At 45.4% G+C, this 22402-nt stretch overlaps 1 protein-coding gene across 3 annotated transcripts in view; it reads right to left on the bottom strand.

Annotated features, from left to right (window-relative positions):
* The window catches only part of XPNPEP1 (X-prolyl aminopeptidase 1), a 65957-nt gene that overhangs the window by 28544 nt on the left and 15011 nt on the right, over window positions 1–22402 (bottom strand). Inside the window, exons 1-5 of one of the 3 annotated variants that reach the window (XM_062213982.1) lie at window positions 20040–20127; window positions 15812–15910; window positions 13505–13629; window positions 2002–2065; window positions 786–890 (exon numbers count right to left, since the gene is read on the bottom strand). In XM_062213982.1, coding sequence (XP_062069966.1) covers window positions 786–890; window positions 2002–2065; window positions 13505–13629; window positions 15812–15839 — 322 coding nt within the window. In that variant the 5' untranslated portion in view covers window positions 15840–15910; window positions 20040–20127. Of the gene's footprint in view, window positions 1–785; window positions 891–2001; window positions 2066–13504; window positions 13630–15811; window positions 15911–20039; window positions 20129–22402 lie in introns of those variants that run through there. The other 2 variants (XM_062213981.1, XM_062213983.1) reach the window with 2 other exon arrangements.

Genomic DNA, 22402 nt, shown 5'->3' with positions numbered 1-22402 from the left:
TCCTGCCTTGTATATCGCTCTTCTCCAAAGCTGAGCAGCCAGAAACAAAACCAGGATCCTCAGAAACAGCCTCGGGAACCATTTCTGGGCTTCTGATGTCAATGGCCCCTTGTCTTTATGTCTCCCTGCACCACAAAGCAGCAGAAAGTAACAGGGAGGTCCCCATCGTGTGCATAAGAGGCAGCGTGCACTTTCTGATGTGCAGCAAATCGACTGTCCTCTCTGGGCCTCCGTTTTCTCTTGAATCAGGACCCCCTAAAATTGAATGTGCACTGGTCTATATGAACAAGCATGTCATTTTCTTCGTTTTCCTTCAGTTTTCAAAAGGGTCTTTTGGGGTGGCACTGTGGTGTAGGGGGTAAAGTCACAGCCTGCAGTGCCGGCATCCCATATGGGCGCCTGTTTGAGTCCCTGCCTGCTCTACTTCCGACACAGCTCTCTGCTATGGCCTGGGAAAGCAGTAGAAGATGGTCCTAGTCCTTGGGCTCCTGCACCTGTGTGGGAGACCCAGAAGAAGTTCCTGGCTCCTGGCTTCAAATCAGCGCAGCTCTGATCATTTTAGCCATCTGGGGAGTGAACCAGTGGATGGAAGATCTGTCTCACTCTATCTCTCTCTGCCTCTGCCTCTCTGTAACTCTACCTTTCAAGTGAATAAATAAACCTTTTAATAAAAAGGGAAGGGGGCGCAGTCTCTAAAAGGGTTAAGATCCAGGAATCCTGAGGAATTCCAGGGTCCTGGCCCAGATCATGCCAACTAAAGCTGGATGGACCAGACCGCTACCCACCCATCTTCATGAGCGTCCAGTTGCTGTCCATCTGCTTGGCAGCCTGAAGAAAGTAGCGTCCATCGGTCCACATGGCCGCATGCTCCTCTGTGATGATGGCTGTGCCTGGAACAGGGGAGCAAAGAAGAGAAAGGTTTCTGACAACTGCACAGGCAGGTGAGATAGTAAGAGGCACCAGCTCCCAGTGTGGCTGATGGATCTTCAACTCCAGGGAAACCTCCAAGCAAGAGGCTGAGAATCAGGTGAAGAAGAACCAGTCCTGAGACCCAGGCTGCCTAGACACTGCTCCCTGCACAGAAAGGACCCCCGTGTGCAGCAGGAGTCAAGGCCAATAGAACAGAGGATTACAGGCCTACACAAAGTGGTCCAGAATCAGTAAGGCAGAGGTGGGGCAGTCCCTGATCAGGGATTACTGCCATTCCTGTGCCTTGCCAGACACACCAAAGGAGCTGTTTCACCTTTTGCAAAGAGAGACCAAGCAGCCCTGTGGGTGTTCACAGTGACTCAATGATCACCAGCAAAGTCTGTGCCTCCTACCTCTCCCTGCTCTCAGTTCCCACAGGCCTGGTGGGGACTCGGGACCTTCTGCAGAGGTGTCAGCCAAAACCAGACTTAATGTGCCAACTGACACGTGGACCTCCTCCAAAGGAAGCATTGTGCTAGCCACAAGGGCTGAGGGGCTCCCACCTCATCTAGCTTGCTTTAGGGGGATGGCACCTGAACAGGAGACCCCCAGCCCCAAAACTCAAGGGCATAACAGTTTTGGAAAAGATGGGACAGCTAATATTAGCCTTTGTTACTTAAGGCAAAAGTAAAAATGGAAACCAAAAGCCAAGCACTTGCAGAATTACTCAGGACCAAGAAGTTAGGGCACAGGTCTGGGATGTCAATAAAATCTCATCCCTTATTTGGGGCACCCGTTACAGAAGGTATATTCAGTTGAAATGATAGAATTTCCTATGCGTACGTCACATTCCATAAACATTTCAAAAGCATTTTCTTATTGAAAATTTTGAAAGCAAAGGCTAAGAGAGAGCAAAGGGTCACTAAAAGGTAACCCTGGTGAGCTAGGACAGGCTGGAACCCACACCTTTCTGCAGAGGCTCTGTGGGGAACGTCTGTCTGCATTTCCCTCTTGGTTCTATACCACAGGCTGTGCAGCTATGTTTGGGAGATGAACAGAGGTACAGCAAGAACAGAGAACCGAGCCACTCACCTGCAGAGCCATCGAACCCAGACACAAAGGCCCGCCTGCAGTCACACGGAGCAATGTACTCACTCTGGAAAACAAAGATGACAACGAACTGCACCTCCCACCCAGTGGGCACCAAGTTCTTTCCTTGTGCTCAGCTCTGGGCAAGGCCCAACAGGGACTATAAAGGTTGGGGAATCCTTGGAACTTGGCCTCTAGGAGCCATGGGGCTAGCTAAAAAGACAAGCTGAAAGTGTGAATAACAATTAGAACATATTGCAGAAGACTAATTAAGGGCTGAAAGCTGTTCCCTTTAGCCTTCTTATTTCTTCATTTGGAAAATAAAGTAAGTCAAGAAAAACAGATAAAAATTGTTCTTTCCTCATGAGATCCTTTCCAAAAAACAAGCAAATAGCTTGCTCCCTCCTTACCACTGACATTCAGGCATCTGCTATTTTTCTGAAAAGCAGGGCTGACTTTCTTTTTTAAGCCCCAATAGTTCTCTGACTGAAGTCTCCTAAAACATTACCTTGTTTCCTAACTTCCTGTTTGTTTCCCCCTCCATGGTAGGGTCACCAGTCTCTCCCACGCAGGCCCTGTCCCTTCCTGCTAGGGAATCAGCGGAAACGCTTCCTCCCAGCCAGGAAGCGTCAGCCAAAGACAGTGTCATTCCAAAACCAGGTCCTTCCCAGCTGATGGTCCCTGGCCTCCACATGGAGGAGGTTAGCGAGCAAGGAAGAGGCTCTCCTATCCAGACAGAGAGTACAGGCCAGGGTGCACAACAGCCAGTGAAGCACAGAGAGTTTAAGTAACTTGCTCAAAGTCACACAGCTAGACAGTAGCAGAAGCAGTATTTGAACCCAGGCAGTCAGCTCCAGAGCCTCTTCTCTGAAGCCCTATGCCACACCACCACCACAGGGCACATTATCTCTCTTCCTATGACTCTCCAGCATAAGGCCATGGCAAATAAGAAAACGGGGGCTCAAAGAGAGACTGGTAAGGTAACCTGCCCCCTGACCAATGAATAGCAAGGGTCCAAAGCCAGCTCTCCTTCCACTGTTAGCAGGTTTCTCCCAAGCCCAGTTCCCAGCAGGGTTAAGAATTTAGGGTGGGGCATGCAGCTACTGGCAGGATCCCAAGGCATTTTTAAGACAGTCAACAAGTACAGGAGAAAAGATATTAACGTTCTCACTCTTGCCACGTAGGTGAGAAATGCGCCTTTCACCAGAGCAGCCCAGAACCACCTTCCAGGGAGATGCTCGAAGGGCCAGGAGACAAAAGGACAATGGCAGGACCAGAGCACTCTTGGCCAAACCCTGCCTATAGCCAAGGCTCAGCTCAGTGGTCTGCACCAAGTCCCAGCGCCTCTCTCAGCCTCACTTCCCCATCTCTAAAACAGGTTATTTCAGAGAGCTAAACACAAACAACAGGCACGTGTTTCACCCCTAAGCAAAAAAGAACATTAAGCAGCAGCACTATGGAAACGGAAAGAAAGGACAGCAGCATCGTTTGGGAACCGCACCATCCACACTTGTTAACCCAGAAATCACTAGGGGCACGACTTTTAAAAAAAAGCAAAAAGAAGCAACAACGTGGGGAGGTGACCTACCCCTCTTCCTGGACTGTGGTAAGGAATAGTTCATGCTTTAAAACTCACCAGAAGCCTGAAGGTGCTGCACATACTCAAAGGAAGAGATATTATTATCTCTTCCTCCTGTACAATGAGAAAGCATGTGAGGAGCTGGGGAAGCTTAGTTAACAAAAATGAGAAAACATGCAAGGGGCTGGGAAAGCGAAGTGAACAAAAATAACTCTGGTGCTAAAAACCACTGTGCACGACGGGAACACACAGCAAGGGCGCTCTTGACCAACAACATGCTCCTATTCGGAACACACAGTGAGGGTGTCTGCAAAGAGGACACGGTTTTTTAGGGAGCCCCCTCTAGGCAAGCATGGCAGGGAGGCCAGAGGACCCCAAGGGGTTTACCTGGAGGTCCACATCAGCAAGGCAGGAGGATTTCCACAAAGGGAGGTGAAATGAATAGCAGATGGACGTTTAGTCTGGGACTGAGACGAGGTCTGGGGCAAGAACCAGACATGATCTAAGTGGTCAACACGCCAGAGAAACATCCCTGAGCAAGGCTGGCTGCAGCCTCACCTTCTCACCAACAGGCTAAGCAGAGGCCAGACAAGCACTGGGCCTGGGCCTGCCTCTCTTCCCCCAACCACGAAGCTGGCAAAGCCCAGGTACATTCTCCCTAGAACTTAGCACAAGGCCTAAAATAAGCCAGGCCTATAGCATGTGAGGGAAAAGGCACCACACAAAGAAGCACAGCTGTTGGCTTTTCCCGAAAACCACCTACTTCTCTCCAATTCCAGGAACAACACTCAGTCTAAGCATCCATCATCTCCACCTGGCCACTGCCCCTCAAACCTCCTCTGCACACACATACATGAGTGAGCCTTTTAAAAAGTGAGTACTTATATTCATATAAATAAAGCACACGTGTATATATGATCATGTTAGCATCTTCCTTAAAACCCTCCAGTGGCTTCTCACCATACATAAGATAAAATCCAGATCCCAGCCCAGACCCAAGGACACCAACTGACCCTGCCCTGCCGTTCCCTCAGAGCACTCCTCCCACTTTCACTCCCACTTACAATGCTCCACACCAGTCTCCTTCCTCTGTGATCCTGAATTCATTCCCACCTCAAGGCTTTTGCACCCATTTTCCCTTGAGCCTATGACAGTCTCACTCTTTTTCTGGGGTCATGGAATGGCTAACTCCTTATCATCCTAACATTTCAGATCAATGTCACCTCCATCAAGAACCACCCACCCAATACAGCCACCCGGCCACTTTTAACTCTGTACAGCACATTTTCTTGATGTTTTAGATCTTTCTTTTCTTAATGAACTTTTTACATTTTTATTATATTGCTCCTCCCCAAAATGAGATCAAGGTGTCTGTGTTGTTTGTCACTGACCCTGTGTTCATTTACAGAATAAATGAATAAGCAGAAAGAGAAATGAACCTTTTTCCCTCTACCCAGTTCAATCAAAATTTAACCATCTCAATGGGGAGGAGGAAAGGGCCATAAGCCAAGGAATGTAGGCAGTGCCTAGGAGCTAGAAAAGAAAATGGACCCTACCCTGGAGCCTCCTCCAGATCATGCCGACCCATCTGAGACCTTGGACCTCAAGAACTCCCCATTACAAATGTGTGTTGTTTTAGGCCACTACATGTGTTGTAATCTGTTACAGCCATGATTGGAAACTAATATATTATCTAATAGAAAAAGGATCAGAAGGGATTATAAATGGAGTTTCAAACTCAAATATTTCAGGGTATAGAGACTAAGACAGGTGAGGACAGCAGGACAAGGGGGTGTCTTTTCTAGGGGAGCAGCTCTTAGCTCTGCTTCCTGTCACACTGGAATGCAGGTCCCATGTCATCAACCTTCAAGATTTCAGGAGAAGCTAGAACCACATGTGCTCATGAGCAATCACCTAATTTTTAGATGTTGGCATCTAAACTCAAATAACATAAATAAAACACAGCCAAATATAACACATCTGTAAATAACTAAAAAAAAAAAAAAAGAAAAGAAAGCCTTAGTCATCTCTCAAAATCCAGCTCAAACGCACCCTCACCCACTAAGCTTTCTGAGCCACTCCAGCCCAGGGGTCTCCCGCTTCTCTGACTTGTGCAGGACTATTCATGCTGTCCTCCATGCATACCCTGCCTTGGGTGATGCTAACAAGTAAAACTAGCTAAGCTGTTTGGCTCAACATCTACCAGTTGCCAATAGCAACAGTGAATTCTAATTCTTATCACAACAGCAGCTCTGGAAAGCATCATCCTCCCCATCTACAAATGAAACCCAGAGAAGTAAACTAAGTACTTCCCCAAGGCACCAGGAATGGGAATAGCAGAGCCAACATCTGCACTCAAGGCAGACTCTTAAAAAGCCCACCTCCACGCCGTGCTACCAGCAACTTCTTCTAACACTGCACAGAGATGGCGCACATCTCTGCTACACAACTGGACTGCAAGCTCTGAGAGAACAAAGAACACAAAGTACACCCCGCACACACCTCCACCTTCGTCAACCATGAACAGACATCTCTAACAATCCGAAGTCAGACCTACACTCAAGCCTAACTCCCTTGTTTATCAGCTAGGTAAACCGTGGGCTCAACTTCCTCATCCATAAAATGGGGATGATAAGAATGGCCACACTGGAGGGCTGAGGTGTAACACCAGCATATGCTAAATCTGATGAAGTGTACCTATACTGCACACAATCAGCTAGACTCTATGGAAAACATATGAAAGAATCTTCTCAGCGTAGGTAATCCAGCCAGCAAAGTAAGATATTCTATGAGACATCAGCTGTAATAAACAGCCATATAAATTGTGCTGAATGTGCAAAAAAAACATTGGCTGTAGTTTCAAGAACACTCAGATCTGCCTTAAGTCCATCAGGCCAAGCTCAGAAGTCTAACCCAGGCCACCAGGGACAAGGAAGGAGGAATTCAGAATGGTAGGGCAGTCCAGAAAGAGGGCAAAGTGTGAGAAGGCCCAGAAACAAGAGGCCAGAGGTCTGTGGGGAGGCAATGAGCCAATTACCCTGGTAACAGGGGGAGGAAGCTCAAAGGAGCAACAGCAGAGATTTCTGGGAAGGCTGTGTGAAGACAACTGGTCAAAGGCCTCAAACATCATCCTAAAAGGCTTGAACTTTACCCAGAAAGCTCTAGAGAGACATTAGAAGTGGAAGAGAGGGTGGTGACATGACCAGAGTTTTAAGAGTGGTCAATATGGCCACACACAGATAAAACAGGGCCAGTAAGGCTATGGCTGCCTGCCCAGACAAGTGCAACTAAACTCACTATGGCCCAGGCTGGGGAGACATCTTTCTCCTTTTGACCCTCAACTCTCATAAGCCATGAGCCAGGCGCAGTGCCTCAAACAAATGAGTTTCTCAACAAAAATGACAAGGGTGAGTAAATGGCTGTCTTTCCACAGGAAGTATCAGAGGTTAAATTGTGAATGGGGACATAGGCTCCTTACTTCCAGATACTAAAGTAACACCCAGACTTTGGTACTTTTTCTTCTCTCCTAGTAAATCAAGTCAAGGCGTGTGGGAAAAGCAGATGGTTACCCAAAGACTCACACCCCTTCCTTGAAGTAGAAGAGTCACTGGCAAGTGGCTGCCCAGCCAGGACTTCATTTCCCAGGGCCCGCGGCATCCAGGTGGTCACACCAATGGAATGTGAGTGGGAAGGGATGTCTTGAGATAGGACTGCCAAACGTGATTGTGCCCTCCCCATTCTCTTCTACAGCTGGAATAGTGGCACCACAGGAAGGAAGGAGCTGAGACCACTCAATTACTTTATCTCCTTTATCTCTCACCAGGCAAGAAATACTATTCTGTACTGCTATGTGAACAGGATATAAGGCTTCACAGCAACAAACCACTGAGACTTGGAGATGGGTGACCATGGCTAGCATTACTCTAATCAGCACAGTTGGTTAAAATCACTACCCCCACAGCAGGAGAAAGCCTGTTTAAGAAATACAAAACAAAACAGGAAGCTGACTCCAGTAGAAATGGGGTAGGGTCCAAAAAAGTTTAGGAAACTCTGATTCATGTCTTCCCAAAGAGGAACCACAAACACAGCCAAAAACTCACATTGGCAGAGTCACCCCTGACAAAATACGACCCTTGGACCATGCCAAGCCCCAGAGGGGAATATGGGGCCTTACAGATGGGGAAGATGAGGGACTGAGATGTCTAAAAGGCCGTGCTGGCACAGCTCTGGCCCCCAAACAAGGATTATCCTGGCCTGGGGACATGGTACCCACAAATGCCAACATCGATGGTACATGAATGCATCCAGATTACCAGAGACAGTAGACAGTTCCTCACTGTAAAAATCTACCAGGGCCCAAACTCACAAAAACCATAATCCTTGTTCCAAATTTAAAAAGGAGAAACCCTGAGAGTTGCAGAGGACAGAGAAAGCAGGCCACTGGATCGCCAAGTCCTTGCGCAATTATGCATTTGGGGTACATTTTCTCCCTAGCAGGGAATAGTGTGTGGGTGTGTATTTGTATTCTGAAAAGTATACAAAGGACAGAATTCAAGATTTTCCTTCGCTTCTCCAACACCCTCCTTTCCCCACCCGTCAACCCTGAATCGAGGCCGAGATGAAACACTTAGGAACAAGAGCTGCAGAGAATGGCAGCCTCTCTATTACGGAGGAGGGTGCTGCCTTGGATTACACACAAAGCTGGCCCTGCCTCCTCATTCACACAGTCCCAGCAGGGCCCCAGAATCCCAGGCAGTACATCCACCCTCCTCTCCAGAAGAAGTAAAATAAGGAGCCTGTCTCTTCCTGTTGATGGCACCACAATACAATTCCCCACGTTTCTCCTTGTTGATGGCACCACACTACAATCCCCCTCGTTTCTCCTTGTTGATGGCACCACAATACAATTCCCCACGTTTTTCCTTGTTGATGGCACCACACTACAATCCCCCTCGTTTCTCCTTGTTGATGGCACCACAATACAATCCCCCACATCTCTTCCTGTTGATGGCACCACACTACAATTCCCCACGTTTCTCCTTGTTGATGGCACCACAATACAATCCCCCACGTCTCTTCCTGTTGATGGCACCACAATACAATCCCCCACGTCTCTTCCTGTTGATGGCACCACACTACAATTCCCCAATCCCTCTGGCCAGCTGTCCACAAGGCCCATGCTTAATCCAAGTTCTAGAGCTTCTCCAATGAATCCTTCCCCTCCTCCATGCTGCAGACCCACAGCCCCTTTCCCTTGATCGATCCTGCAGTGGCCTCCTTTCTTCTCCCACACTAAGCCCTGATCTCGCTGATCATGACTCTTGTTCAAAGACCCGCAATGAGTCCCCACTATCGAAAAGAAATCTAATGCTGGGGTCAAGGCCACCATGACCAGTCATGGGTGACCCTGAAGGCCCCTATTTTTCTTTTTTCTTCAAACTTATCATTAGGTACTTCCACCTACACTTGTAAATTTGCTCAGGAAACTTTGTATGTCCATATCTCCAAGAATCCAAATTCTACCTGTTCACAGTCCTAATTTTTTTATAGGGGAGACAGGAACAGAAAGCACTCTCATACACTCCCCAAATGCCCAAACAGATGTGACTGGGCAGAAATCAAGACTGGAAGGCAGGGGACCTGCACTGTGGCATAGCGAGTAAAACCGCCACCTGTAATGCCGGCATCCCATATAGCACCAGCTCAAGTCCTAGCTGCTCTACTTCTGATTCAGCTCTCTGCTATGGCCTGGGAAAGCACTAGAAGATGGCCCAAGTCCCTGGGCCCCTGTACCCATGTGGGAGAGATCCAGAAGAAGCTCCTGGTTCCTGGCTTCTGATCCACCCTGCTCCAGCCATTGTGTTCATTTAGGGAGTGAACCAGCAGATGGAAGACCTCTCTCTTTGTTACTCTTTCAAGTAAATAAATCTTTAAAAAAAAAAAAAAAAAAAGGCCGGAGCCGTGGCTCAATAGGCTAATCCTCTGCCTGCAGCGCCAGCACACCGGGTTCTAGCCAGTCGGGGCACCGGATTCTGTCCTGGTCGCTCCTCTTCCAGTCCAGCTCTCTGCTGTGGCCCGGGAGTGCAGTGGAGGATGGCCCAGGTCCTTGGGCCCTGCACCCGCATGGGAGACCAGGAGAGGCACCTGGCTCCTGGCTTCGGATCAGCGTGGTGCACCAACCACAGCGCAGCAGCTACTTGGGGGGGAACCAATGGAAAAAGGAAGACCTTTCTCTCTTTCTCTCCCTCTGTCCACTCTGCCTGTCAAAAAAAAAAAAAAAAAAAAAAAAAACGGGGTCAGCGCTGCAGCATAGCAGGTTAAGACGCCACCTGCAGCGCCAGCATCCCATATGGGCACCAGTTTGAGGCCCAAATGCTCCTCTTCTGATCCAGCTCTCTGCTTTGGCCTGGGAAAGCAGCAGAAGATGGCCCAAGTGCTTGGGCCTCTGCACCTGCAGAGGAGACCCAGAAGAAGCTCCTGGCTCCTGGCTTCAAATCAGCCGAGCTCCAGCCATTGCAGCCATTTGGGGAGTGAAACAGCAGATGGAAAACTTTCTCTCTCTCTCTCTCTGCCTCTCTATAACTCTGCCTTTCAAATAATAAATAAACCTCTAAAAAAATAAATAAATAAAATAAAAGACTACAAGGCAGAAATTAAACCCAGATCTTCCACATGGGTGGCCGGGACCCCTACCTGAGCCATCACCACTGCCTCCCAGGGTCCACACTAGGAGGACACTGGAGTAGAGCTGGAGGCAGGCATCAAACACAGAAACCCCAATATAGGACTCAGGTATCTTAACCACTAGGTCAAACATCCATCCCCATATTCCAATTTAAATGCCACTTCCTCCACGAATCCTTCCTTGATCCTAGCAACTTAAAATATCCCCTCTTACCTACGAATTCAGCCCACACTTTATGAAAACCTAAGCTTATCTAATACAATAGCCACCAGGGACATATGGCTAATTTGACTAAGCAACAGAAAATTTATTGTATTTCACTTTAATTGATACATAATTTTTAAAACTGATACTCAAAATTCAGTTATTAGGAAACTTCTAAGGATGTTTAGAACAATTTAAGTGTTATGAGTTCACTTTTTCAACTATAGATCTTATTTATGAAAGACCTATCAACAGATGAATGGGCAAAGAAAATGTGCTATCTACATACAGTCAAATATTATTCAGCCTTAAAAATGAAACAGATTCTGTCATATGCTATAATATGGATGAACTCTGAGGACATTGTGCTGAGTCAACTAAGCCAGTCACAAAAATATAAATACAGCTGCATGATTCCAATTTTATGAAGAATCTAAAGCAATCAAACTCTTAAAAACAGTAGAATCCTATGGATGGAGCAGGGAGGTGGAAGGAAAATGGGAAGTTGCAATTTAATGAGTACAGACTTTTGGTTTTGCAAAATGAAAAAGTTTGGGGCCGAGGTTATGGAGCAATGGGTTAAGCCATCGCCTAGTGCACCAGCATCCCAGATGGGCACCAGTTCGAGTCCCAGATGCTCCACTTCCTATCCAAGTCTCTGCTAATGTACCTGGGAAAGCAGCAGAGGATGGCCCAAGTGCTTGGACCCCTGCACCTACATGAAAGACCTATATGAAGCTCCTGGCTCCTGGCTTCAGCCTGGCCCAGCCCCAGCTGTTGCGGCCATCTGGGAAGTGAACCAGAATGAAAAATCTCTGTCTCTCTGTAATTCTGCCTTTCAAATAAATAAAAAAAATTTTTTTAAATGAAAAAGTTCTAGAGTCACTGCATAGCAATATATGCCTATAATTAACATCACAGTACTGTACATTTAAACATTGTTAAGACACTAAATTTCAGGTTACATGTTTTTTGCCACTATTAAAAAAAAAACAGTTCAGCTTATTTCATTATTTTCCTGACCAATGAAAATATTTTTTGCAGAATATCTTACAAGGCATACAAGAATGCTGTAGAACTGGTTTGGGGAATGCTGCTCTAAATATCACAGTATCTTGGACTTCATGCTGCTACCTCAAAATCATTTATGTATTCATTTCAGCCCCTTATTTGCTCTTAGAATCAGGAAACTCCATGTCTCTAGGCAGAGGTCCAATCTTCATGCTACTCCCAAGTTAACAGAGGTCTGACATTGTCACAACCATGTGTGCTGGGATATTTGGAGAGGGGCAGAAGGAAGCCAGCTAAAGTGGACATTTTTGGGATCTTTACTCAGCTTACAGTAATATCCTTATCTGTCACCTTATCTGTCATACCCTGCATCATGGTGGACCTCCATCACTCATGGTTGTGCCACATGGTATCACACGCATGCACACACATGTAAACGGAACAAAGAATAAACACCAAACTACTTTGCCAATCAGGTTCTCACTCAGGACTCTAGATTTGGGATTAAGTTTCTATCTCAATCTGTTAAATTCAGAGTAGAAATAAATAAATGCAAACCAGGAGTTGTCAGGTTTATCCCATCTACGCTGTTGGCTGAGAAGGAAACCGATGTGCACCCAGAGCTGAAAACCCTTCCACCCCAGCACTGAGGGCCAGCTGCCTTCCCAGCCTCAGGTTCCTCAAGGACCCTACCTGAGGCCCAGACGTGTGCCACTCCAGGAGGCACAACTCACAACTCAGAGCTGCATCAGTGCAGTGGCTCCACCCCCTAAACCTTTATAAGGCATTTTTACTGCTCAAGGTCTCTCAGGGCAGCTTCCGTCGGCTACAACCGGAGAATCCTAGAACATCAATCATATTTCCCACCATTGCTTTTCATGTCCCTGGGTTCTTGCCACACTGTTTCTGAAAAGTACTCAAAGCTTCCTGCTGCTTTGCCTTCACTCCTGTTAGTCCTCCTACCTACAGTCACTTCCCTCCTCCTCCTCCTCTACTTTCTGCCTCTATTTTTCCAAACTCTACCCCTTCTTTAAAGGTCCAGTCCAAATGCCTCCTCCCCACCTCCACCTATGAAATCTTCCGTTATCCTCCCCTCTCATACTCAAACTTCCACAGCACAGCCCTCTAGCCAGATTCTCTTGATAGCATTTACCACATCCTTGCCTGGCAAGACAGATGCACCCATGCATATCCTAACTCCATTACTAAACTGTGTATTCCTAGGCACCAGGAACAATCTTCATCTTTGAGTTACATATAATACCTCAAGCAGTGCCCTGCACAGAAGCAAAGGCTAAAAAATATATAACACTATGAAAGAACAGCACTTTATACATCCAATCTTAAATTCATCTTTGTAATCTTACCGTGCCATGACCATGGTGTAGGCACTCAAAAACATTTGCTGACTCATCCAACCGCAGAGTACTTCCTACAGTCCCTTCATTTCCTGCCTTCAGGCTTATCACATGACATCTCTGCCTATCCAAATCCAACTCTTCCCAATTTCAGTAACTACTGCTCTCCAAGGGAAAAGACACCTGCTAAGTTGCTTCCATCCAAAGATGACAGTTGGTGTCAGAGGAATTCAGGATCATCCCTAATACCAGCTAGAGTAGAAAACTATGACAACTTTCTGGCTGTTCTTCTGGCCAGGCCAGAAGGATAGGGCAATATAGATGGGTAGAAGGGCAGATAATTATGCTAATGACAGGTTGTAGTGGAGGAGATGGGATAGATGGTATCAGCAACAGAGAAGTCTAGAAGGTCTGCCCCTTAATTTTCCCACTAATTCTTAAAATTTACTCAAAGCTGGCTAGATTCATCGGAAAATAGGAAGCCAGGGCCTCTACAAGCATTTGGTGAAGAGGGCCTACCAGACACAAGTCCCCATATCAAGTCCAGGAAGACACGCTTGGCTATAGGTTGACAGCTAGAACTCTACGAACACATTAAGGCTGGAGGGAAAGACTAAAAACAGAGGCGAGGCTGAGGAGTTTCCTCACCAGCCTATGTCCACTAAGTACCTGGTGGGCATCGCCTGATGGGATGATATAGGCCTGGATTGGTTCTGTCACGTACTCGGAGTTCCTCATGGCTTGTCTCAGCTGCCGAAGCAGCTCTGAAGTCACCTTTGGAGCCATTCTGCTATCTGCAACAAAAGGAGAGTATGTTTCATCACCAGCCTGTTCCGTGCAATCCAATGACCCGTTCACAAGCCACATTCTGCCCACCCCTTGCTGCATCTTCAAAGTGACCCACCCCACGACCAGACCAAGTTCAAAGCTGCCAGCGATGCTAATAAAATACAGTTCTTAAATACTACTTCCAAACAGCTATTATATGGCAAGAAAATTTTAGCAACTAACACTCAGTTTCAAATTGACTGGTTACCTTTTCGACTTTTAGGACTTTATTCTAAGGAGATAACTAAACAAGTGCACAAAAATGCAGGAGTTATCTTTGCTTACATTAGTAAAATAATGGGGAAAAATACATGACTAGTTAAATAAACTACAATGTATACAATGATACACTATGCAACCATTAGAAATTTCAAATCCCCCCCAAAAAAAACACAAACTTATATTTGACTTGGAAAGATACACAGACGACACTGGTGGGGGATTAAAAACAGATTCTAATACAACACACACAGATTGTTCTCCCTTATTTCAAATTGGATATGTGTTTATGCAGAGAGAGGTTTCTAGAAGGAAATCACCCAAGTACTAATAGTGGTTACCTTTGGGTGGGTAAGTTTGTTGTGATTATTATTTTGTTCTTCTTTTATGTTGTTCTGATTTTTAAGTTTTACTGCTTTAAAAAAATAAGTTGTTTTTTTTTTTATAAATATCTTTTGTTAGATAGCCAACCACAGATTTAGAAGAGAAAGGTCAATCACCTAGGAGTCAAAAGCCTTAAGTCTTGGACTCTGGTGAAGACCTGCTAAACTAGCTGTGTGGCCTCAGGGGGAAAAGGACCAGCGCCTCAGCACACTGTGTTCTCCTCTCTAAAACTGTGCTGGGGGTGGATTAGAGCCAGGGTTTTCAAAGTGAGTCCCAAGAAGAACCAGAGACCCAGAGAAGCCTATCATTCCACTAAAACCAGAGCTGGATTTACCAGCTCTAGAAAATACCAAATAGGAATAGAAATACAGAACTCATTCAAAAGAAACATTAAACATGATCCAAACTTTTACAAAATATATATATATATATGTACTGAATATCTCTTATCTGAAATGGTTGGCATCAGAAGTATTAAATGTAGTCCTACTAGAAATGCCTGCTTTTACAAATATGTAAGTACAGGTTGAATAGCCCTCATCCAAAATACTTGGGATTAGAAGTAGCTCAGATTTCATTTTTTCAATCTTAGAATATTTGCATAGACCACTGGTTAACTATCCCTAATCTAAAAGTCGAAATGCTCCAAAATCCAAAATTTTGGGGGTATCATGTAGATTGCTCAAAAAGCTTCGCACTTTGGAGCATTTCCGATTTCAGATTTTCAGTTTCACGATGATCAAACTGTGGTCAAAATCAAAACAGCATTGCCTCCTAGTGAATCCAAGGAGCTATTTCTATGTGTTAAAGGTACAGATGGTGCAAGTTAATTAACCACTTGAGGAGGTTCTTCAAAAACATCTTTTCTTGGGGCAGGCGTACAGCATAGTAAAGATGCCACTGTATCAGAGTACCTGGTTCAAGAGCTAACTACTCTGCTCTGATCCAGCTTCCAGCTAATGTACATCCCAGGAGGCTCAAATACTTGGGTCTCTGCCACCCATATGGGAGACCTGGATTGAGTTCCAGCCTCCTGGTCTGGCGCCTGGCCCTGCCATAACTGTTGTGGGCATTTGGAGAGAGAACCAGCACTTCTACAAGGAATGAATGAGACTTCCTGTTGCTCCATAACCTCATGAGCAGTGTTTAATATTTTGCCAACTCATTTTTTAAACAAAAGACATTTTACTTAGCAAAAACATTATAAATCACAATGTATTACACTGAGGCAATCATACTCAGGTTATCTTCAAGAACTGACACCCTGACTAACTGTGGCTTATCCCCCTGCTGGGTATGAGTCCTTTTTTGGTTCTTTTCTTTTAACATTTTCATTGCTTCTTCCTCTTCATCATAACCAGTACCTTGATCATTCATAACCTCAGCTATTACGGTTACTTCCACTAGATTCCTTTATGAAGTACTATATTGATCTTGACACACTCACTGAAAAAGTACCCCATTCATCAACTGTAGCAAGGGGTCAGAAGTCTTGAAAAGACAGAAGTACTCAAAGGAAGAGTCACTGGAAACTGTCCTACTCACGATTCACACGTGTCCTTGTTTCTTGCATTACAGCTACTTCTGAACACTGCTCAGAGGAACATCCTTTATGTCTGATTTACTGAGCCCATAATTGCTCACCTATCAGAAAAAGAGGAATCTGAAACATCAGGTGTGATCTAAGTCAGTATGTCTACACCTCCATTGGGTTCAAAATGAAGCTTATTGTGACCTCATAAGATTACCAATATCTGAAAATTTCACTGATATTTTTAGGAGCTTCAGAATATATTTATCAAGTTTCCAAACCATATTTCTGAGTAAGTCAGCATTGTTAAAGAGTTCAGCAAAAATGAAGACTTCCTTCAGAGCAGTATTTCAACTCCAGCTGCATATAAAGAACTGGATAATTTGTGATTTAATTGCCCTGGACTGCAGCCTGGGCATCTGGAATTTTAAAAGAAAATATATGACAGAGTCCAGCATACTTTCTTCCAAGACCATTAATTTCCTTATAGAATTTAGCATCCATTTGGATACATTCTGCCTTAAGGACTTTACTGGTATGGCACTGACTGTGTGTTTTTATAGCATAACTGCAGTGCATCAACATTATCAGTCATGAATTTCATCAATAAAGTCAACATAATCAATGACAACCAGAAAATCCTGAATAACAAACTGAAACCGGGGCCAGCACTGTGGCACAGTAGGTTAAGCCTCTGCCCGTGGTGCTGGCATCCTATATGGGCACCAGTTGGAGTCTCAGCTGCTCTACTTTCAATCCAGCTCTCTGCTATGGCCTGGGAAAGCAGTGGAAGATGGCCCAAGCACTTGGGCCTCTGTACCCACATGGGAGACCTAGAAGAAGCTCCTGGCTCCTGGCTTCAGATGGAAGACCTCTTTCTCTGTCTCTCCCTCTTAGTCTGTAAGTCTGCCTCTCAAATAAATAAATAAATCTTAAAAAAAAAAAAAAAAAAAGCTGAAAACCATCAAAGATCAAGTAGCCTAGTCAGATATCCTCCTGCTTTTTTTTTTTTTTTTTTTTTTTTGACAGGCAGAGTGGACAGTGAGAGAGAGACAGAGAGAAAGGTCTTCCTTTTGCCGTTGGTTCACCCTCCAATGGCCGCCGCGGTAGGCGCGCTGCGACCTGCGCATCGCGCTGATCCGATGGCAGGAGCCAGGTGCTTCTCCTGGTCTCCCATGGGGTGCAGGGCCCAAGCACTTGGGCCATCCTCCACTGCACTCCCTGGCCACGCAGAGAGCTGGCCTGGAAGAGGGGCAACTGGGACAGGATCGGTGCCCCGACCGGGACTAGAACCCGGTGTGCCGGCGCCGCAAGGCGGAGGATTAGCCTAGTGAGCCACGGCGCCGGCCTTCCTCCTGCTTTCTGGGCAGGATAATCCGCCTCCTTGCAACTATGTTCTAAACTTCATCACACACCCCCTCCCCCGCCCCCAGTCTCATCATCACATTCCTCCTCTTGCCTGGCATATTAGGCCTCCTTAGAATCAGAATCATCGGCCCCACTCTACTTAATGGAATCTTCACACTTCCCTCCACAACTCTACCTGCCCCGTGACCGCTCTTAATACTTCCTCTTCCTTCCTCATCATCTTTCATTATCTTAGGTGGTTGATGCCCTTGGTCAAATGCATCTACTTCTTTATCACCTCTACCAGATGTGCTGAAACTCCCAATACTATAAACAGCAGTTAGGATGTGGCAAGGAGCAGTGTGGGCAACACTAAAAGTAAAGAGGGAAGAATGCAACACAAAGGCTGAGGCAATGGGCTGCGGCGTGAAGAGCTGCTACCACTGGCAATGGGCAACGACAGCTGGGGCAGAAGTGAACACAAGGACAAAATGCCTTGAAAATGACTGAATGGGTGAGCAGTTGGAGCTGAGGGAAAGACAAAAGTGGCATAAATGTGAATCCCAGCCATTGAGGGGGCAGCAGCTGACAAGGTAACCAGCATAGAGGAAGTAAAATTCATGGCTAGTGAATTTTGTTGTTGTTGTTGTTGTTACTATTATTTGTTTGTTTAAGAGAGAGTTTCCATTCAATGGTTCACTCCCCAAATGCTCGAAATGATCAGGACTGGGAGCCAGGAGCTCAATCCAGGTCTCCCATGTGGGTGGCAGGGAGCCCATTAACTGAATCATCACCACTGCCCTCCAGGACCTACACCAGCAGGAAGACAGAATGGAAGCCAGAGCCAGGTATTGAACTCAGGCAGTCTAATACAGGATATAGGAGTCTTGACCAGCATCTTAACTGCTAGACTACATGTTCACTCCAGGGTAATTTTTATAATAATTGAGTTACTGATATAAAACACTTAGAAACTATACCTGTCACATAGCAAAAATTATGTATTTGCAAATATAATTCAGTACACAGCCAACAACAAATGCAAAGTGATAAATAGTTTAACAGGCATGTACACTGCTTTCCCCACCTGGAGGCATCCCATCATTTCTGTATCTATATATCTAACCCAGCACCTAACACATACATGTACTCACTCAAAGATGGTTGAGTGAATGTAACAACTTTATGTCTATGATCTTTTCAGACTCAATGTAACAAACAGTAATGAATCTTCAGTGAAAGAAGAAAGCTAGTATCTTAGAAAAGGCCATATTACAATGTCTGCTCATCCCATCCTACTGCTTTTCAGAAACGTTAGAAGCAGCCAAACGCTAAGCATAATGTGCAGGGAAGTAAGAAGCCAAGAAAAACAGGCCTGGCCCATGATGTAAAATTAGCCCATACACTGTCAGGTATTTTTAAAGCATGTCTTAAAGAGAATGACTCACATAAAAGTGAGTCTTGCTTAAATGAGTCTGCTTTTAGCAATAAGCTCCCAAATCTTCAGCCTTGATCACAAACAAGACTTTTCACTGCTTGAACACGAAAAGCACATCACATTTACCTCACTGGGTGGCAAGGAGGATTAAACATGATAATGCATGTGAAGGCACAATGCCCAGCATCTAATATACTTTAGAAGCTCAAGAAATCATTTTATCTGGAGCGAACCACCAGCTGGGATTCCTACACACCTTGTTTTAGGGCCTGAGGCACTGGTTTACTTCAGTTTCACCATCCTAACACATGCACAGTTGTTCTTCCAGAATCAAGAACTTTACAGGTAGTAGTTTGTTTCTCTGTGCTTATTCTCCTCCAAGGGAGGATTCACTATCTCCATTTTTCACATAAAAGGAATTAAAAAGGAGCTAAGTAGTCACCCAAGTCAGTCAGACCGCTGGGAACCAGGTCCACCCAATTCTCAATTCCGTGCTCTACGACTCCATATTGAGGACCAACAGAATCAAACAACTGGGCTCCAGTTTCCAGCAGGGATCTACAACCTCACACAGCTGAAGCTCCCTGAACTACTTCCTTGTATACAATGAAAAGAAAGAGAAATCCTCTTCCAACTATAAATGTGCTTATTAAACCATTTTCCTTTTGTTTACTTGCTCTTTTCCTACTCCATCTTCTTCCTCTCTCACCTCCTAAAATGGCCCAAAACGTATTGAATACATCTATGTTTTTTTTAACAAAAGAGAACCAAAATTGCATGCAATCATAGCACTGATCCTCCAAAGCAATTAGATAGTTACAGTTTCTCATGTGCCTCAAGGGGTCCACTTTTCAGTCAGCTACAAGGAAACACTGTTTCTCCTGGACAGTCCACGGAAAAACACTGGTTTATATGGGACAGAAACATCACTGGTTTATATGGGACAGAAACAAACACACCACTTTTCGACACTCAGGTTTCTGGCAACCCCATCAGAACAAGTTCTGGGGAGAAGGGTTGGTCCCAGGAGTTTTTCACAAAGATATTCCTAAATGTACACTCAATTTAAAGCACTATAAGTCTTTTCTCACTTCCTAATCTGAAGAAAGTTGAAAGACTATAACAGTGACAGAAGATAAGTTTAAAAAAAACTAGGATAGTCTGTTTTCAATAATACCCTATCTCCACCACCATGACCATATCCCTACAAGAATGAGAAACACCTAAAATCTTATTCTCTACTTATTACCTTAAAAAATGGTAATTAAACAGAAATAGTAACCACCCACCCAGGAAACCAAAGGACAAAATGGTTTTTAGTCACCAGACACCACCCCCTCATTCCCAATCATGATCAGTTACTACTTCCTTACCCGCACTTCTCATTCAGCTTAGGGTTGAGATAAGCAGTTCTAAAATTCTTCTGAAAGGTTCCATCTAATTTAAACAGTTATTACCTTTTTCTACTTCTGCGGCTTCTGAGTGTATCCCCTCGTTAGGCTCAATTATCCTCAAATTTCGCAGTTGAAAATCCTGGTGATTAGCCCTTAAAAAGAGAAGAATAGGATGTTGCAGACTTTGACCACAGTAAACGTGGCAAGACTCAGTCACAACATCAACTTGACTTAGCAGTTTTCTTAGGTGAGTCACGAGAACTCTCACCCCAATAACCATGACAGCACAAAAGCTTCCGCTAAAACGTCCAGGTGCAAAATGTCACCAAGCAGGCAAACCTTCTCAATTCCAGCTTCCAGTTCATGAATATTTCTCAGCAATGATTAATCTATATAACTAGATTACATGGGATTTCAAATGCTTATGAAAAATATGTATTGCAGTAAAACAATGCATGGATTTCAAACCTTGTTGCACCAAAATACTCATCTTTTGATTCCATTTTCCAAGAACTTTTTGAAGCACCCTGACAAGATTTTCTTTTCTTTTTTTTTTTTTTAAACAATGTATTTTATTTATTTGAAAGGCAGAGTTACAGAGAGGCAGAGGCAGAGAGAGAGAAGAGGTCTTCCATCTGCTGGTTCACTCCCCAAATGGCTGCAACAGCTAGAACTGCACCAACCCAAAGCCAGGAGCCAAGAGCTTCTTCTGGGTCTCCCACGCAGGTGCAGGGGCCCTAGGACTTAAGCCATCTTCCACTGCCCTCCAGGCCACAGCAGAGAGCTAAATCAGAAGTGGAGCAGCCAGGACTTGAACCAGCATCCATATGGGATGCCGGCACCACAGGCGGCAGCCTCACCCGCTATACCACAGTGCCAGCCGCTTGGCCAAGTTCTATTGGGTGCTTTCTCATAATTTCATATTCTCTGTACTATCCTATCCTTTTCACTCTGATTTCTACTCATATTTCTTCACCAAGAGTTTTAAACATTTTATGCCTTTATTTTATTTATAAATTTCTTTCAGATTTTCCATTAGAAAGTCTTGAGATAGTAATTTTCATTCATGTTTGCTAGGTTTCCTGTTTCTTTCTCATAAAGGCAATCATTCCATGTGTACTCTATCTCTTATTAAGAGCTTATTTTCGGCCGGCGCCGCAGCTCACTAGGCTAATCCTCCGCCTGCAGCGCCGGCACACCGAGTTCTAGTCCCGGTCGGGGTGCCGGATTCTGTCCCGGTTGCCCCTCTTCCAGGACAGCTCTCTGCTGTGGCCCAGGAGTGCAGTGGAGGATGGCCCAAGTCCTTGGGCCCTGCACCCACATGGGAGACCAGGAGAAGTACCTGGCTCCTGGCTTCGGATCAGTGCGGCGGCCATTGGAGGGTGAACCAACGGCAAAGGAAGACCTTTCTCTCTGTCTGTCTCTCTCACTGTCCACTCTGCCTGTCAAAAAAAAAAGAGCTTATTTTCACAAGTGGGTATTTAACCTTGAGGCTAAGACACTCAGATCACATATCAGAATACCTGAGTTTAACACTTACTTCTGGCTCCTGACTCTAGTTTCCTGCTAACGAAGACCCTGGGAGGCATAGGTTGAAGACTCAAGTAATTGGGTTCCTGCCACCCATGTGGGAGATTTGGATCATTCACTTTAGTTTCCCAGCTCCTGGCTTCATCCCAGCCATTGAAGGCATCTGAGTGAAGCCAGGACGGGGTGGGGGTGGGGGTGTGTGTTTGTGTCGGTGAAGGCATCTGTGTGTCTGTGTGTCTGTGTGTGTGTGTGTTGGTGAAGGCATCTGAGTGAAGCCAGGATGGGGTGTGTATGTTTGTGTGCGTGTCTGGATGGGAGAGGTGTGGGGTGTGTGTGTGGGGGGGGGGGTGTCAGGATGGGAGAGGTGTGTGAGTGTGTGTGTGTGTGTCAGGATGGGAGAGGTGTGTGTGTGTGTGTGTCTGTGTATGTGTCTTTCTGTCTCTGTGTCTCACTGCCACTCAAGCAAATTAAAAATAAGCGAGGGGCCAGCACTGCAGCGTAGTGGGTAAAGCCACTGCCTGCAGTGCCAACATCCCATATGGACACTGGTTCAAGTCCCAGCTGCTCCACTTCCAATCCAGCTCTCTGCTATGGCCTGGGAAAGCAGCAGAGGATGGCCCAAGTCCTTGGGCTCTTGCACCCATGTGGGAGACCTGGAAGAAGCTCCTGGCTTCTGGCTTTGGATCGGCTCATCAGCTCAGCTCTGGCCACTGCGGTCAACGGGGTAGTGAACCAGCAGATGGAATACCCCTCTCCCTCTCTCTCTCTCCCTCTCTCTCTCTGCCTCTCCTTCTCTCTGTGTGTAACTCTGACTTTCAAATAAATAAATCTTTAAAAAAAAAGTTAAAAAAAATTAAGTGAAATTTTTTTAAAAGAGCTTATCTTCAGTAGAAACT

The sequence above is a fragment of the Lepus europaeus genome, chromosome 17 (genome assembly GCF_033115175.1).
Source record: "Lepus europaeus isolate LE1 chromosome 17, mLepTim1.pri, whole genome shotgun sequence".
In the NCBI taxonomy this organism is placed as follows: Eukaryota; Metazoa; Chordata; class Mammalia; order Lagomorpha; family Leporidae; genus Lepus; species Lepus europaeus.
The sequence above is the reverse complement of the archived record's forward strand: the minus strand, read 5'-3'. Positions and strand labels throughout refer to the sequence as shown.